Source organism: Diceros bicornis, chromosome 38 (assembly GCF_020826845.1).
Source record: "Diceros bicornis minor isolate mBicDic1 chromosome 38, mDicBic1.mat.cur, whole genome shotgun sequence".
NCBI lineage: Eukaryota > Metazoa > Chordata > Mammalia > Perissodactyla > Rhinocerotidae > Diceros > Diceros bicornis.
The window spans coordinates 29,482,919-29,499,193 of NC_080777.1; the positions used below are offsets into that span (position 1 = coordinate 29,482,919).

Consider the following 16,275-nt stretch of genomic DNA (forward strand, 5'->3'; position numbering starts at 1 on the left):
TGGGGCTTCAGGTGGTGGGCGAGGCAGGCTAGAAGGTGCGAGAGGAAGGAGAGGTGCTTCTCCAGCCTGTCTGATGGTTTTCTCGTCTCCATGCCCATCTCTCGTCACCTCTTTGGAAAACACGTCTCAATCTCTTTCCCCCTCTTCTTTGGGGCCAGCTTAATGGCGACAATCACAGGGCTTGGGCAGGGCCAGGCCTGGGACAGGGGAGTTGCCCCCCTCTTGGTTTTGGGGTTTTGTGCTTTGGTGGGATAACTCTGAGGCATTCCCGGGGAGCAGTGGAATGAGCCTGCCTGGCGGCTCAACAGGTTTTGGTTACAGGCAAAACGTGTTTATGGGATATTAAAAATAGACTGCGAACGAATTCATCCCTCTCTTCTATTCCTGGCTCTTTGCCTCTGCTCTTTCACCTCCGGGGGGCCCTGAGGCAGGGGCTCGATTCGCCCAGATTGCCTTTGACTCCAGGGTCTCCCCAGCTCTCTGCCGTAGGAGACCCGCCCTCCCGCTTCCGGATTGTTCTAGGTTCTTCTCGCCTTTCCTCACCAGAGAACATCTCTGGCAGAAAAGCTGACAAAGCAATTAACAGCCTGGGCAGCTCATTAAATGCTAGAGCTGAGAGGTGCTAAATCTTCTCCAACCAGTCAAGGGCAAGGGCCTGCAGGTCATTCGAGAGGAAAGCTCTGTCTCGAGTTCTGAGACTGGGCTGCTGGGCGAGGAGCTCACCCCCGTGCCGCAGCCCTGAACCGGCCGCCCCCCACCATCCTGCCCACCACGCGCCGTCCCTCCCTGTTCCCCGTGTGGTCATTCGGTAAATGCGTGCTATACTCAGCCTGCTCAGGTCTCTGCTTTAAGGATCCCATCTCCTGGCAAACCACTCAAGGCTGAGTAACTCCTGGGCAGGACCCAGGATGGGTGCCGTGGGGACACCCAGGGGGAGAGGAGACATCGTCCTCTCCTCGGAGAGCTCCTGGGATTGTGTCCAATTGTGTGTGGAGGGGGTACAAGACACTCAGGCCCAATCCTTGGCAAACTTCCCTGCATTACGTGATGCTGGAATGGCAGCAGATGTGGGGAGCGGGGTGGGAGGGAACTGAGTCAAGGGGAATTAACCAGGGAAGGATTCTGGCAGAGAAGGGCCTTCAACAAGCTTTGAAGAATGGGGCTTGACAGAAAGAAAGTGATCCAGATTCAGGGCAGATTAGGTGACCTCAAAACAGGGCTCAGAGGCAGCAAAGGGGGCCTTTGATTGGAAGAACTAGGATAAAGTGCTTGGAGGTCGACTGGGCTAGGATAAAAATACAGCATCACGAGAATGTTCTCTCTTTAGATCAGACCTAGGAGAAGAATGATGAGGCAAGGAAGGCTTCCTTCCAGGGAAGGACTTAGGATCTTAAGACAGCGGGGTGTTTATGTGTGTGTGTGTGTGTGTGTGTGTGTCTGTACATACGCATGTTACACAATGCAGTGTAAGTGGTTCTCTGTGTGTTGGGCACAGAAGCAAGGAGTGGGTGCATGTGTGTGCTGCAGGTACCAAGGTGAGCTGTGTGTGTGGAGTGAGCCGAGGGGGCACAGTGGCTGCGACAGCCGAGAGTATGTGTGAATCGCGGCTGTGGACAGAGATCAGGAGTGATGACCCGGGCATGTTGCGGAAGGATGACTAGTTTAGGGAACATACGGGATGTTGGACAGAGCAGCGCAGCCCTGTACCTCCGTGTCCCCCTGCCCTGTGAACTCCTCTCTCCTGACGTCTCCTGCAGACCCCAGCCATGGTCCATCTCGAGTCCTCCCTGCAGCACATTCATGCCCTGCCGCCAACCTCCAGTGCACCATCCTCCTCCTTCACCTCTGCTCTCTCACTCTCCCCTCCCATCCCCACATATCCACCCACCCACATCCAGTCCTGCCCTGCTCCAAAACCACCAGGCCCCAGAAGGGGCAGGAAGCCAGATGCAGACCTTCCACTGTGGCGCCCAGGGAAGAGCCTGGCCCCCAGTGCCACGGCTGGCAGGGTTTCTGATGGGAGGTCCGTCCCCACCATCCAGTGAACCAATGTCACTGGTGGGCTGATCTCAGAGGAGCACCTTCACCAGTAGCCACGTGACCATGTTCGGAATAGCCCGTTTCTCTTTTCTCTTCGCCCCAGCCTCCACTTCGCCGTGATTCACTCTCCCATCACCTCTCCGTCTCCCTGGCCTTGTGATTCTTCGGGCTGCTGGCTGAGCACGTTCCCTCCTCTCTGCCTCCATCATCGCTCTTCCAGCCCTCTTTGTTCTGGCTGCAACTCCTGCCCACCCTCAGCCCCACCTGGCCCTGCCCTATTGCTGTGGGGTCAGAGACCTGCTGGGGAGGAGTGAAGACAGTGGGCAAGAAGTCATCAGCTCAGGGGGCACAAGAGGTGCAGCTTGTCAAGAAGAAGCTCAGGTTTCGTTCATTCCTTCATCAGATATCATTGAACTGGGCTCAACACGAGAAATCCATCAATGGATAAAACACGTGTATGATGCGTGCCCCCTGGAGCTCTCAGGCTAGTGGAATAACAACTGAGAAATGACTACTCAGATATGTAACAATAAACGTGACAAGTCGGCAGATCCCGTCGTTTCTGCCTGCACATACATCTAGAATCTGAGCATTGCTCACGTCTCCACTGCTTCACCACGGTCCGCGGCGTTGTCATCTCTCCCTCGATTATTGTGGGGCCGCTGGTCTGGTGTCCCTCCTTAAACTGTTGTTTCCCTTCAGTCTATTTTCACCCCAGCAGCCAGAGTGGTCCTTTAGAAACCTAAGTCAGATCTTGAGAGCCTCTGCTCAGAACATTGTAGCGGCTGCCCGTCTTGTTCCAAGGGAAAGGCGAAGTCATTACTGTGGATAGCTATGGCCCCACGTGATCGATGACCCTCGTCTCTGATAAAATCCCCTCCCACTTCCCCTCTGTTCAACCCTCTCTGGGCTCCCGGCCTCCAGGTAGTAAAGGTGGTATTTAAACCTGGGTCTGTCTCATCCAAGAGTCCACGCCCCTTCCACCAATAGTGTTATCATCCCCTCTTACAAAAGAGGAAATAGATGTTCAGTAAGTTTAAGACTAGGCTATAGTCACATGACCAGGAAATGTGACTATAATTGCAATTTATATCCGCAATTATCTGCATAATTGCAAATCTTGGGATAGACCCCCTACTACTTCTAGAAGATCCTAAATGTCTACCAGTGTAGACCAGGAAATAACATCTTTGGCAGTTCAAGTCACTTCTGCCCTACCAAATTCCCCTTGATTTTGTTTCCACTTAGCTTGTGGTCTTGGTCCTTGCAGCCTAAGGTCACTTTAAACTGATGTCAGGTAGTCAGCCAGGAAATGAACATTTTTCTTTCTTTAAATTCTTATGCTACCCACAACGTAAGGGCAATTTTTTCATCCTCATAATTTTTGTAAATGAAGCTGAGGGTGGCACGCAGGAGGTCTGAGAACACGTCTTCCGCTCCCAGCCTTCTGCAGAGAGGTAACACGGGGCCAGGTTCAGGAGAAGCCAGTGAAAGCCTTCATTGCAGCGTCAGTGGAACCATCGTGCGGGAACAGGGGAAGGCCCATCAGACAAGGTAACCTTGGAGAGAAGCAGGAGGCCCAGGGCACCATCTCCCACTCTGAAGTCAGATCACACCCACGCAATGAGAAGAAATGAGCAAAAGCACCCTAGAGAAGTTTCTCCACCACGGAGAGGAACACCAGAGTTACTGTCTGCAGGATGGACACGAGACTGGACCAAGAACGGACCTCAGGCCTTTCCATGGAGCCGCTGTGCTGGTGCCCTGTCCAGTGGTTCCTGATGGAGTTCCTCCTCCTCCAGGGGCACGAGTCAGTCAGCAGGCGGTAAAGCCTTCTTCCGCCTCAGGCAGTAGTGAGATCCAGCCAGCTCCTGTCAATCTCCCAGGAGCAGGCATCTAATAACCTGGGCTGACAGGTGGCCCCCTGGGATATGGTCTACAGTGGAGCCCTGGGACTGCCTGGGGCACTTTCCAGAATTAACTGCAGGGAGGGTGGGGGCATGGGAGTTTTAGGAAAAGGGAAGTGGGGACATACGGGGAGGCACACACTCTGGGTCCTGAAATTACTTGTTGATGCTGGCTGGGCATTTGGAAGGAACAGAACCCGTAAGTGTCACTGAGCTAAACACACCCAAGGGGTTTGTCACCTTTCCTCATGACTGGTACTAATAATATCCTCTGGGGGAATTCTTTTCTTTTTGTGGGGGGAGGATGGTTCTTTCTCTCTCTTCCTCCCTCCCTTTCTTTTTTTCTTTTTCTTCTGTCTCTTCTGGTTCTTTAGGAGGAAGTTCTGTAGGGGCAATTGGACGGGTTGCGTACTTGATCTCTCTTGTTATATAAAAGGAGAAGCCCAAGTGTTGAGGGGTGAGGAGGCTTGTCTGCCTGGGTCCCTTCCCAGCTCTGCCACCATATCAGTCAGGCTCTCTCTGTGACCTAAACTCACTTCACCACCCAGTGTCTCAGGTTCCCTCTCTGCAAAATGGGGACGGGAGACCCACCTCATGGGATAGCTGTGGGATTAAAGGTACCCATTTGTGTAAGAGCGCGGGGTGGCAGGGCTCTTGTTTACTCTCCTGGTAAAGGTCTTCGTGTCCACCTGACTGCTCCATCACTCATGGACTCTGACAGCAGCTCACACCTCCTGGAATGTTGGGTCTAATCTTTGGAAAAGAAATTGAACATTTATTTGGAGCTATGTTTGAGAAATTAAATGGGGGGGGGATGGATTGTGGTGAACACACTGGGAGGAGGTCAAAGAAATGATGTGAATCTGAAACAAGAAGACCTCATAGAGTTGCCTCGTGGAGCCACCTGTGTACATCTCACCAAACGCACCCAAAATTCTTGTCCTGACGTTACAGTGACTGATGTTTCTCCTCCACTCAGTGCTGTCTTCCTTTTGCTGCTCTGGTGTTTGTGTTTGAGAATGTTTAAACATTTGATGGAGTTTTAATACTTCGCATCTCAAATTCTGGTTGGGTAGCTGAAGGCCTGTTCTTTCTGAACCAAAGCCAATCAAGAGAAGTTAGTTTTGACTGACGACTGTGGTTCCCTTTGGGCCTCCAAATGTCAACCCATTCTCTGTCTCTCTCCAGGAATGGGGAGGGCAGATGGCTTTGTAAGCCTCTTGGTGACTGTGTACCTGTTTGGTAATGCTGTGGTTAGGGCTGAGGCAAGGAAGGCCCACTCTGTCAATCCCACACCCTGACTGTCATCTCTCAGCCCCTAACTTTGAGCCTATGACCAACCATGCTTCTAACGGTTTGCTCCCACACTGGCCGTGTAATTCCCCATGAGTAACATTCCCACTGGGAACCTCATTGTTCCCTTTATTGGGAACCTCTCCCTTCCCTGTCTTCCGGTTTTACTACACAGAGCCGTGACAGGCATCCTCACAGTTCCAGAGGAGTCTCCAAATGTACCTGCTTAAAATCAAGTCGTGGTGGTGGGGAAACTGTGTGTCACCTCCTGCCCCCTGCTCCCAATTACAGTCCCGTAAACTATTTGTAGGTTCTCTCTGGCCCCATTCAATCAACAAATGAATGCCAAGCACAGTTCTCAACTCAGTAAACAAAACAGAATCTCTCTCTCACGAGGCTTATGGGAGAGCCCATGAACAAACACCAGGACAGGATCATTTCAGTAAGAGTAAGCGCCAGCACTTTGTGTGGGATCATCAGAGAAGGTAAAATAGGAACCCATCGACGAGGAGTCAGCTAGGCAGAGGCGACAGCGTGCGAACACCTCCCTACCATCCACAGTGGAAGCATTAGACGTAAGTGAGAGGATTAAACGACATAATAATATATAGTGCGTAGCTCAGTCATCCACTGTGGATGCTCAATATGTGCTAGTTTCTCTCGCTGTTGTCACAGAGAGCTGGCCATCAGAGCCAGCCCAGCGATGACAGACGCCATGCATTTGTCACCCAACAGTGGAGATGTTGTCTCCCCAGTCAGAGGCGAGCTCTCTGAGGACCGGGGCTGTGACTTTGCCACCACGTATGGAAAGCAGGGGCTGTGTCTCCCCGTCAGGGTGCAGGAACAGTCTCCTGTCCAGTCCCTAGGGGAGGGTCCTGTCTTGCTGTTTCATAAACAGGGGACTGACGGCCATCTTTTGCCCCTGTGTCCAGGCTGCCCAAGGACTTGAAGTGCCCAGCAAGCCCGGCCTAGCTCCCTGCCCAGCCCTCAGACTGACCCCTGCTGTGGCGCCCTGCTTTGGCACAGTGCCCCAGGGCCAGGCTGTTGCTCAGGGATGGGATTTCAGCCTGATCTTTACCACCAGCTGCATGTGGCCAGGCTACTGGGAATTTGCGAAATTGTTGCCAGAGGGAGGACAGCTGACCCCAGGGAAGGGGCCACGCAGCCCTTTGAGCCGGAGGTGGGGGGATTGCATCAGAGTCTCATCCCCGGGGTCCTGGTCTCGGCTGGCTAGGGGTGGGGGGTGCCCAGGGATGAGTCGTGTCCCCGTCTGGCCCTCAATTTCTACCTGGGGCAAATCTGTCCATAGCATGGAGCTGGGTGTGCATTCAGGCTTAAGTACAGGAGTTGAGCGTCCCTATCCCCGCGGTCGGGAGCCCCTAGTCTCACGTGGGAGACACAGCCCCTACGCTTGGGGAGCGCCAGCTAAGGGGGAGACAGGTCCTGGCTTCAGGTTTTATCCATTCCAGTTTAATCAATACACAACGCCCAGGGCTCTTCCTAAAGCATAAATATGTTATTTCTCTGCCTGAAAACCTCTCCTGGCTCCTCATCCACTCAAAATAAATGTCAAACTCCATTGCAAGACTTAAAGACACTTTAACCCCTCTCTGGGGTGAAGCCCTTGGTGTGACCGTTGGTGACAGGCTCTCCTGCCACGTCACAGAGTTTCACCTGCCAAGAGGCTCCTTTGAGGGTGTCTGCTAAACTTGTGTTTACCTAGGACTCTCATTTGCTAAAAGGCAATGTTTCCTTGCAGGGTGGGAAGGGGACAGGAGAGAGACAGCTCTGACCATCCCCCAAGGCTGGGGCTGTGGGTTCAGAAGCTGCCCTGTGAACAGAGCTGGCCCCAGGGGCAGTGGGCCTGGGATAAGGTGTCATGGAAGGAGACGGACATTCTGGCCCTTGGGAAATTCCAGGGACTCGGAGGTGGACAGAGTGTGCCCCCAGGACAGGCCTGAGACGTGAAAGCTGCGGTGAATTAATGTGGTCACATGGACATGTCACTCAATACGGGGATCACAGGACGGCAGGAAAGTCATCATTCTAGACAGGAGGGAGGATGAATTGGGGGACAAGAGGCCAGCGTGTCTGAGTTGAGAGAACAAACCAGGAGGTCAGGAGGGGAGGGCGTTGGTTGGTGGAAAGGCCTTGGATGCCATGGGGAGCTGAGATGGGGCACAAGCAGACTCCTTGCACGGCATGGAGGGTCCACTGGGCCTGGCCTTGGTGGTGTCTGCTTCTAATCCAGGCGTCTGAGTTGGGCCGTCCTGTGGGGCATCCACGGCAGTTCCAGGACTCAGGGCTCCTTGGATCCCCACTGCAGTCTCCCTCAGGTCCCCTTCAAGGTCCCCCGGCTCGAGGTGGCTAGAGCCTCCTCCAGGCTGCCTTGCTGCTGCTGCCCCAGCTCCCTACCTCCCTCAGGACTCAGTTTCTCCACGGGAGACAGGGCCTACAGCTCTGTGTTCTCAGGCCCCTCAGGGCAGTGACTTGACGGAGAGCTGGGTGGGATTCCAGAGGAGTGTCCTGGTGGGGCCTCCCGTCCACCCCTCCCTTCTTCTGCCGCATAAGCCTCTTGGTGTGGGGCCCCATGCCACCAGGAGAAGTGGCCCCGTGATTGTTGGGGCGTGTGGCGCAGACGCCGTGAGGTGTGGTGGCACCACGGCCACTCTCATCACAGCTCTCGGCACAGGTGGCAGGAGGGGCCTTCTTCCCAATGGGCTTGCTGCTCCTCCCGCCGTGCCTGTCACCGGGCTGGGCTTCCGAGGAGGCTGTCACCTGGGCCACTGTGCTGAGGGCCAGTGGGGACTGGAAAAGGGGCGAGGCAGAGCCCTCTCTGAGCCCAGCAGATATTCCTCCCCTCCTGGGCTCGGGCCCAGGCAGAGCCCGCCGGGGATGGTGGCACGTTCTCCTTGAGGGGCCTAGCATTATCTCCATGTGAGTTCTCCACAAGGTCATAGAAAAACACTGAGGGGAATGAAGGAAAGAGTGCTCATTTTACACTTTTAACGACAAACAGTGTTCATTCTCATCTTGTGCTGCTGGTAGGGCACCGAGAATTAACCATTTCATAAAGCCTGTGACAATCTGGGAACAGCCTGATTATATTGCCTGGCGTTTGTGTCTATGGGTTAAAAGGGTCAAGTGGTTAAATGTAAACATTTAAAATATACCACCCATATTTAGCCCTGTTTTATCATTTCTTCCTTTAAAAAAAATCTCAAAGTCACAAAAAGTCTTTGAATTCTCAAAAATTGCAAATGGCTGGGCCCTGTCTCAGCTTCTGATAGGCCCCCAGTAGATTTGTTGAGGATAAAGTTCATGACCCAAAGAATACAGCCATGAAGGCTACAAAAGGTTGGATTATATCTAATTTTTAAAATTCTGAATCTCTGGCCCGGAGGCAGAAGAGTAATGGAACCAGACTGCCTGTTTACATCCCTGTTCGATCATATTCTAGCTGTGTAACAGAGGGGCCCATATTCAATGGCTCTGAGCCTCAGTTTCCTTCTGTGTACAATGGACACAATAGGCTTCTCCCTCATAGGGTTGCTATGTGGCTAAAGGAACGACCACGTAAAGAACGTCACTCAGTGATTGGAACCCAGTAAGCACTGTAATTTGCTGTGATTATATGAGAACAGACAAGTGTCCCTGTCAGATGGCCAACTAATGAAAATGCGACCTCAGGAAACTGAGTGGGTCTGTGGCCTGTTTAGTAGGACGGTCCATTCCATCCTCACCATCTGGTTGACACCTCGGGGAGAAGCCTTCTGGAATGACTCGTGGTTGGTGCTTCTCCCAGCCTTGGAAGTGAGTCTGGCCAATTCACCGTGTGCCTTTTGGCAGCTGATGCCCCTCTGCGGGCCTCATGGCCATCTCTGAAAAGCAGGGAGTCGGGTTAGGTCCTCAGAGTGCTGGTCATTAAGAGGGCAGACTTGAGAGTTAATATATCTAAAGTCGTTGAAGAATGTCTGACATGTAGAGAGCTCTATGAGTCAAGTACTGTTGGTGTGGTTGTAATTGTGTTGTTGCTGCTGTTGGATGCTCTCAAAGGCTCTGTCCAGCTCTGATCTCCTGGGAGGGTCTACACTGCGCCAATAGACCGCTGCCCGTAGTGGCCTAACCCCTCCTGAGACTGGAGCAGGGGCCCCGCCAACCCTCTGCTCCTGTGGAGCAGGTCTGTGGCCCCAGGTCAGCTGGGCCTGCTGGGCTAGGCCCTTTCAGATTAGAGGATTGGCTCCTGACTTGAGTTTCTCAGTTGCTGAAAGCCAGCTTTGCAAGCGTGAAATTGCCCTTAGGGTTTCCAGGGTGTTCATTCCTCTGAGGCCACAAAGCATTCATTATATGCAGGTGGGGTGAGAAAGACAAGAGCTAAGGCTGACCCGGGGCTGGGCTGGAGATGGGGAGGCATACCAGCCAGGTGGGCAGCTGTGAGTGGGGTGTGGACAGTTGGAGGGAGCAGCGGAGGGGACGGCAGCCTGGTGCGAAGCACGGGGACCAGTGTTGTCTGCCGCCACCCGCGCTCTCAGCTCCATCTTCCTGGGTGAGGACTAGTTGGAGTAGAGTTCTGTGCCCCAGCCCCAGGCCCAGAAATGGGCTAGATTCCCGGAGCCGTCTCCACGGAGCAGCACGTGGCCTTCTGCCTCTCAGCAGAGTCTAGCTCTGTGGGTAACACTGCGTGTGTGTGCGTGCACATGCATGTCTTTGATCAGAACCGTGTCCTCTTACCCCACCTACCTGGACCTCAGTGGGAGCAAGAGAGGACACTGTCCCAGGGAGAGCGTCCTCAGCGGCTTGCCTAGCTGGAGCAGAGCCATTGTTATACCAAGACATCAAGGCAATAGCAGCCTGCAAATGAATTGAAATTCTCTCCCGAGTCACGTGAAATTACCCTGCTTTCCAAGTCCACGGGGCCTTGTCCATGGAACCCACTCAGCAAGTCACAGGATTCTAGAAGGTTCAAGTTGGCCAGGATCTCGGAGATCATCTCATCTAACCCAGGCCTTGGGGAGACAGAGGGCCCCGATGGGGAGGCCTGAATGGCGCTGAGCCTGTTGGCATCTGCCATATAATGTGTTTCCCTCTGTGGGGACAGGAGAGCATTAAAAAATTGTGCTCATTTCCCAAAGTCACGGAGCCCTTCCCATAAGACACTGAGGAAGAATGAATAATACATACGGACCCCCCCCACCGGACCTCTTTTGACATGGGTGGTCCCTAATAATGAAGGCAGGGACTTGTTCCTTCATCTCCCAAAGGAAAATCTATCAGGAGGTGTAATAAGGTCATGCCAGGTGGGGAGGTGGTGTGAGAATTTCACCACTGGCTAACATCTGGGCACTAGGAAAGATCACTAGAGAATAATCAGAACACCCCTGTCATTGGCTTGAGGGGTAGCAAGGAAATTCCTAGGAGGGGCTGGGCTGTGGCTGGACAGCTCTTTGTCACCCCTTTGTTACCTGCTGCCAATCGCAGGGAGCTACACCTGTGTGCACCTTTCTCACCACTGAAGATTCTCACCTTCAGGTGCGTGGCTGAACACGCCAGGCACAACCAGATGCTACTGGGCATTCCATTTGATAGAGGATAGAGGACAGAGGACAGAGGATGGAGGACAGAGTGTGGGTGAAAACCATTTCACCCATTCCCATTTCAGTTCCTTAGAGTCCTGAAGTTTCCATCTTATCACGACGAGGGGGATCCAAGGACGGTACAGCGCAGAGTGGAGAGCCACCCCTCAGGTGGTCTGTTGGCCGTCCCCGGGTTTTGGGGGAAGACCTGCCAGCTACCTGGGCAGCCAACAGAGGCACCTGAACCCCCGAAGTCTCCGTACTTGGCCATGATCACAGCCTCCCCTTCCTCTCCTGGACGAAGCGGCACTGTGGCTCAGGAGGGCCCCTGGAGCCCAGGGCTCCACTGGAGAAAGAAGACCGTGGGGTCACTGACCGCCCTCCTCCTGCCTCTCACTTCCACACTCCTGCATCCCTTTTCCGCTCTGTGCCAGAGGGAGTTTTTAAAAAAGCAAATTGGATCCTGTCACCCCTCCAGCTTAAACAGACCTCAGTAGCCTTTAGGATAGAAATCAAAATTCTCTAATGGCCCCAAAGCCTGCCTGCCCCAGCTCACCTCCTGCTGCTCTTTCCTGGCCCACCCCTAGCTCAGCTCCCCTGGCTCTCCATCGGTTTCTTGGGAGCACGCATAGCTGTTGGTAGCAAACTATTTAACGCGTATCTGCCCTGTTAGGCTGTAACTTCCCTTGTATTCCCAGCGCCTGACAGCGGCGGACCCAGGACCTGACACAGGGTGGGAGTTCAACATATGTTTGTGAAAAAATGAAACCCCAGAGTCAGAAACACACAGGGGGATGCAGAGATACACGAGTGTGCGTGCACACACACGCCTGTGTAAGAGGTCACACACCAACCCTCTCAGAGCACGTGCAGAGGCTCCTATAGAGTTGGCAATGTGCTAATATCTAGTGCCTTCTTGGAAAACATTAGCTCTCATTTCCCTTCTCCTTCCCCTGAATCCTTGATCAAGTCTTGCTTATTGGTGGCCACTAACTGGTTCTCTGTCCTTCCGGAGAGAGCAGGTGGCTCTTCCAAAGCAGACCAGGTGGCCTTGTCACCTTGTCTCCTTCTGGGCCTCACCTGCCTCCACTCTTCTTAAGAAAGTCTGTTACCAGCCATCCTATCCCTAGTCCCACCTTCCACCCACACATCCGCAGAAACCCAACCCTGCCACCGTCAGCCCCCAGCCCAGCAGCCGGGTCACCCCTTCTATCCCGAGAAAGCTCACCTTCTCCCGGAAGGCCTCCCAGTTGTTCGACTCCCGGGGTCCCCCCTGCCCCACACTTTTGGTGGGGCACACCCCATGGCAGAGCCTTTGGGATCATGCCCTCCTGTCTGCCTAGGTCTGTGTCTAGCTCCTGAAGTTTGTTGTTGTTTAGTGCCACTTTAGGTTGTGATTCACAAGAGGGCAGTGGCTTTATATATCTGTGTGACTTGGGGTGTCAAGGGTCCCAAGGGATCAGCTTAACTGAAAAAATTAAGGCTTTGGCTGATGAAAATGCCCCCGTTAAACAGGGTCAAATAAACGAGGCAAAATGGAGCAGACTGAACCAAGCTAATCTGGTTAAGAGCTCAAAGCTCTGCAAGACAAGAAGTTGGATGAGCTGATGTCACAGGACCCTTCCATCTCTGACCTCCTCGGAGGCCAGGGCATTAATACTGGGGGGCCTGCCCTGCCAAGCCTGGGTATAGGAGGAGGACGGGGGTGGGGTGAGTGGGAGGGGCCGAGGGAGCCGGGTGTCTGCCGTGACCTACATCTGCTCCCAGCACTGCCTGTCCAGCAGCAGTCCATTCAGAGCCTCTGGCAGCGTGCAGCAGCTGGAGACGGGGAGGAGGGAGTGGACAGGAGGCTGGAGGCGGCTGTGCACCCAGGTAAGTGGGCACTGCACACCTGGCTGCCCACCCAGAGCGAGGGTAGGGCAGAGAGGGAGATACTGGGATGCTCTCTAACATTTCTACTCAGGAAGGGGCAGGCAGTGGGCGTGAGATCAGTCGGGGAACACTCCCTGGGGTGCACGTACATCCCCTCTGTACAACTCCAGGATATTTGCAGAAGAGAATTTCAGCGAGTCCTGTCCTGGTGGTTCTATCCTGGCTCTGATTTTCCGGGCGCTGCTTGGCTTGGAGTGTGAAGTGATGAGCAGCTTAAAGATCTGACTGGCCATCCAGAATAAGGACCTCAGGGCTGGGACTTGTTCCATCTTGAGTAATAACAGGTCAGAGCAGTGGAGAGAAACCCCCTTTGTCTCTTCCTGCCTCTACTCCTACCAGCCGAGAAATGGGGGCAGCGGGAACCTGGATCCGCAGGATGCAACAGCAGGTGGAGACGGGATGGAGGCTTGAGGGTCCCGGAGAGAGACCAGGAGACCCTGCCCTGGGGTCCGGGGCTGAGAGCCATGTGGGGACAGGCTGGAAGGAGGACACGAGCTGCTGTGTGGTCCTGAGAAGAATTAGGCTTCTTCTCAAAAGTGGGAATGAACCACGGAGGAGAGAGTATGTTTCCTTCCCCATCCCCTCCGACTGAGACCGCATCCCTCTGGTCTCCAACCAAACAGATCTCTTCCCCATTGCCATTGACCTTGCACCAAATCTGGCTTATTCCTGAAGAGAATGGAGGTCTGGAGGGCGAGATGGCTTAGCCTCGGACCCCTAAGTCCCCGTAGGGGTTCTGCTCCTCTCTCCCTCCCCAGCTGAGACCTGCAGGCAGGAGGCTGGAGGGAGAGGAGAGGTGTTAGCATTGTACTTCTTCATGTGTGACAACCGAGTAAGTGCCTGACGGCTGGTGGTGACGATGATGGAGGTTGAAGATGAAGATGATGGCTGAGATATCTGTGTTGAACTACTCCAGAGTAGAGTAGTAGACAGGTGGAGAGTGGAGGTTGTGGACAGGTGCCAGACGGGGAGTGGGTGGGACGGAGGCCCCTGCAGTCGTCCCCCGGCTGAAGCTGGCTGGGTTCTCCTCCACTGGCGCTGCTCTCCCTCCTTGCCCTCCCCTGTGACTCCTTGCTGCTCAACGGCTGTGGCCCTGTGACTGCTCCAGAACACAGTTGGCACCACGTGGCATTCCAGCACACTGGGGGGCAGTGGCTGGGCTGTGGAGGGGACACCTTGGGGCCAGAAATGCCAGTGGGTGGGCAGTTGTGAAATGGAAGAATGTGAGTAGGAGGGAGGAATGTGCTCTGTCATGTGTGATCCTGTATTTATAGCAGGGCTCTTAGGGGGGGAATGGAGGCTCCAAAATGGAACCCCTTGGCCATGGGCCAACCACACAGGAGGTGGGTCTGCTGGAGAATTCTTTCAAGTCATCGTCTCCCCTCTCCAATTCATGGCTTTCATCAAGGCTCTCACCCCAGCCCAGAGCCAAGACCCCTCCCTCTCCTAGGTGGCACTCACCATGGGCCAAAATGGATAGATGTACTTAAGAGGAAGTCGGGGGGAGGGGTGCGGGTTGGGAGAGGCTGGCAAAACACTCTTGCTCACCTGACGCTATAATTCACTGGCTTCAGAGGGGGGCAGATGGATTTATGGGGAGCCCCTCGGCCTGGGTCGAGAAGAGCTTAAGAGCAGCCAAGTCAAGGATTCTCTCCCGCAGACCCAGTAATGGGAAGGATTCCAGATTGGCTGAGGTTGGGAGGTAGAGGGCTCTGGGCCCTGCTAGAAGGTCTCGGAGTCCCAGAGAATGTCCCTGGAAAAGTGATATTCCAGAGTCAAGGGGGGCAGGCTGTTCAGTAGCTGGAAGGATCCTGAATGCTGGAATTTGATCTCCCGAGGTTCCGGGAGGCTGTTCCTCACCCTCTGAGTGGTCGTTGGGCCTGGGTCCCACCAGGAGGCCAGCCCACCAGCCCAGTTTGTAGGCTCAGCCCCCTGGTGTCCTTTGCCTGGGAAAGGTCCAACTCGGCAGCGTCCTACCCCTTCCCAACTCTGAGAAATCGGTGTTGCTGAGCAGGGATTGCAGGAAACCCATCAGCGTCATTAGCTGGGGTGAGACAAGCTCTCGGGGGCAGTAACCCCACCCGGCTCCCACCCCAGATGCTGGCTGTGGCACTGATGGGTGGGGGATGGGGAGACCAGCCCACACCTCTCATAAGCAGGCCTGTCTTCTATTCTCAGGAGACCAGTCACCACCCTCAGCAGCCAGAGAGGAGCCAGAACTATGGCAGGTGAGGGCAGAGCTCCCCTCCCCTCCCCTAGCACCGCGTTGGCGTTCCTCCCCTGGGTGGAGAGGAGGGAAGGGGGAGGGCTCAGGGAGCTTTGGGAGCTCACCTGCTTCTTTGCTTTTTTTTACTTTTGGTTTGGGGTTTTAACTGGTTTTCCAGAACAAAATGTGCAGAGGCCCCCATGTGGGCCTTGCTTCTGACAAGGAGCCCTTTCCCACTCTCCCTCTCCAGCTTCACCCCAGGGATGCTCCCAGAGTCTTCCCAGGGCGCCCCCTGCCCACTTCCCAGAGGCCCCATTCGCACTGCTGGCGGACCACTGCCGGACCCCACTAGAACATTCAAAAGCACTGCTCACAGGCAGAGCTGTGGGAGACAGTGCTGCCCGACACTGGGGGAGCGAAGAGGGCTCTTCCTCCTGGGGAAAGTGGGTCAATGCTCCATGGTGTGGAAGGGCCACCCATGAGGGAGAGAGGGTAGGGCCCATCTCCCTTTCTCCCGCCTTCTCCAGGGAAGCCCTTCAAGAGGTCCTCTGTCCCTGGGGTGAGCATCCGGCAGCTGGTGGAGGAGGTCCCCAAAGGATGCAGCCTGCCCAACTTCGAGCAGAAGCCCATCACCTTGGCGCTGCAGGAGGGTGAGACCTGGGAGGGGAGCCGCTGAAAGGAGGCAAGATCCCCACTCCCAGCATGCATAGGGCCGTTCTTCCCGGCCTGCCCCCCAGTGCCTAAGCCCATCCCCAGGCCACACCACTTCTCCCTATACCCAGGGGTCCCTGCCTGCCTGGATCCCCAGAAAGGCAAGGCTCTGGGGAGCAGAATGGGTGAGGGAGTGAAGACATGCCATGTTGGCTGATGCAAGAAGTGTCTGGGGAACAAGAACTGGAAATGCTGAACTGGGAGCAGGAGGAGGTTGTGGGGTATCCCAGTGTCCCGCCCTCTCCCCTCCTCCTAGCAGCTGCAGCAGGGAGGCAGCGAAACTGAATGAATTCGGGATCCTCCCAACCCTGGCCTCCGGAAGCCACACGCAGCGGCTCACAGGCTGGGCTCTGGAAGTTTCTGGAAGGCCACATGAGAGAAGTGCCCGGGAGAGTAGGGGGAGCAAAGGCTTGTTGGGGAAGGCATGCAAATTAGTGTTCTTTCCCCAAACCACATCCCTGCAGTGATTTTCAGTTTACAACACTCTGGTATAAGAAAAATCTTGGCCCTCTAGTTTTCTCAATCTGACTCGAAGCCCCACTCCACAAGGTCGTGAGAGTTTTGTCTCATCATTGGGAAGTCCCGTGGGTCTTTACTGCGTACACTCTCTATT

General features: G+C 54.6%; 1 protein-coding gene across 1 annotated transcript in view; it reads left to right on the forward strand.

Moving 5' to 3' along the window:
* Nucleotides 1-15,402: 15,402 nt before the first annotated feature.
* The window catches only part of IGFN1 (immunoglobulin like and fibronectin type III domain containing 1), a 30,502-nt gene continuing 29,629 nt past the window's right edge, over nucleotides 15,403-16,275 (forward strand). The window contains exons 1-2 of the mRNA XM_058533909.1: nucleotides 15,403-15,412; nucleotides 15,479-15,601. Of these exons, the coding sequence (XP_058389892.1) occupies nucleotides 15,403-15,412; nucleotides 15,479-15,601 (133 nt within the window). The remainder of the gene's footprint in view (nucleotides 15,413-15,478; nucleotides 15,602-16,275) is intronic.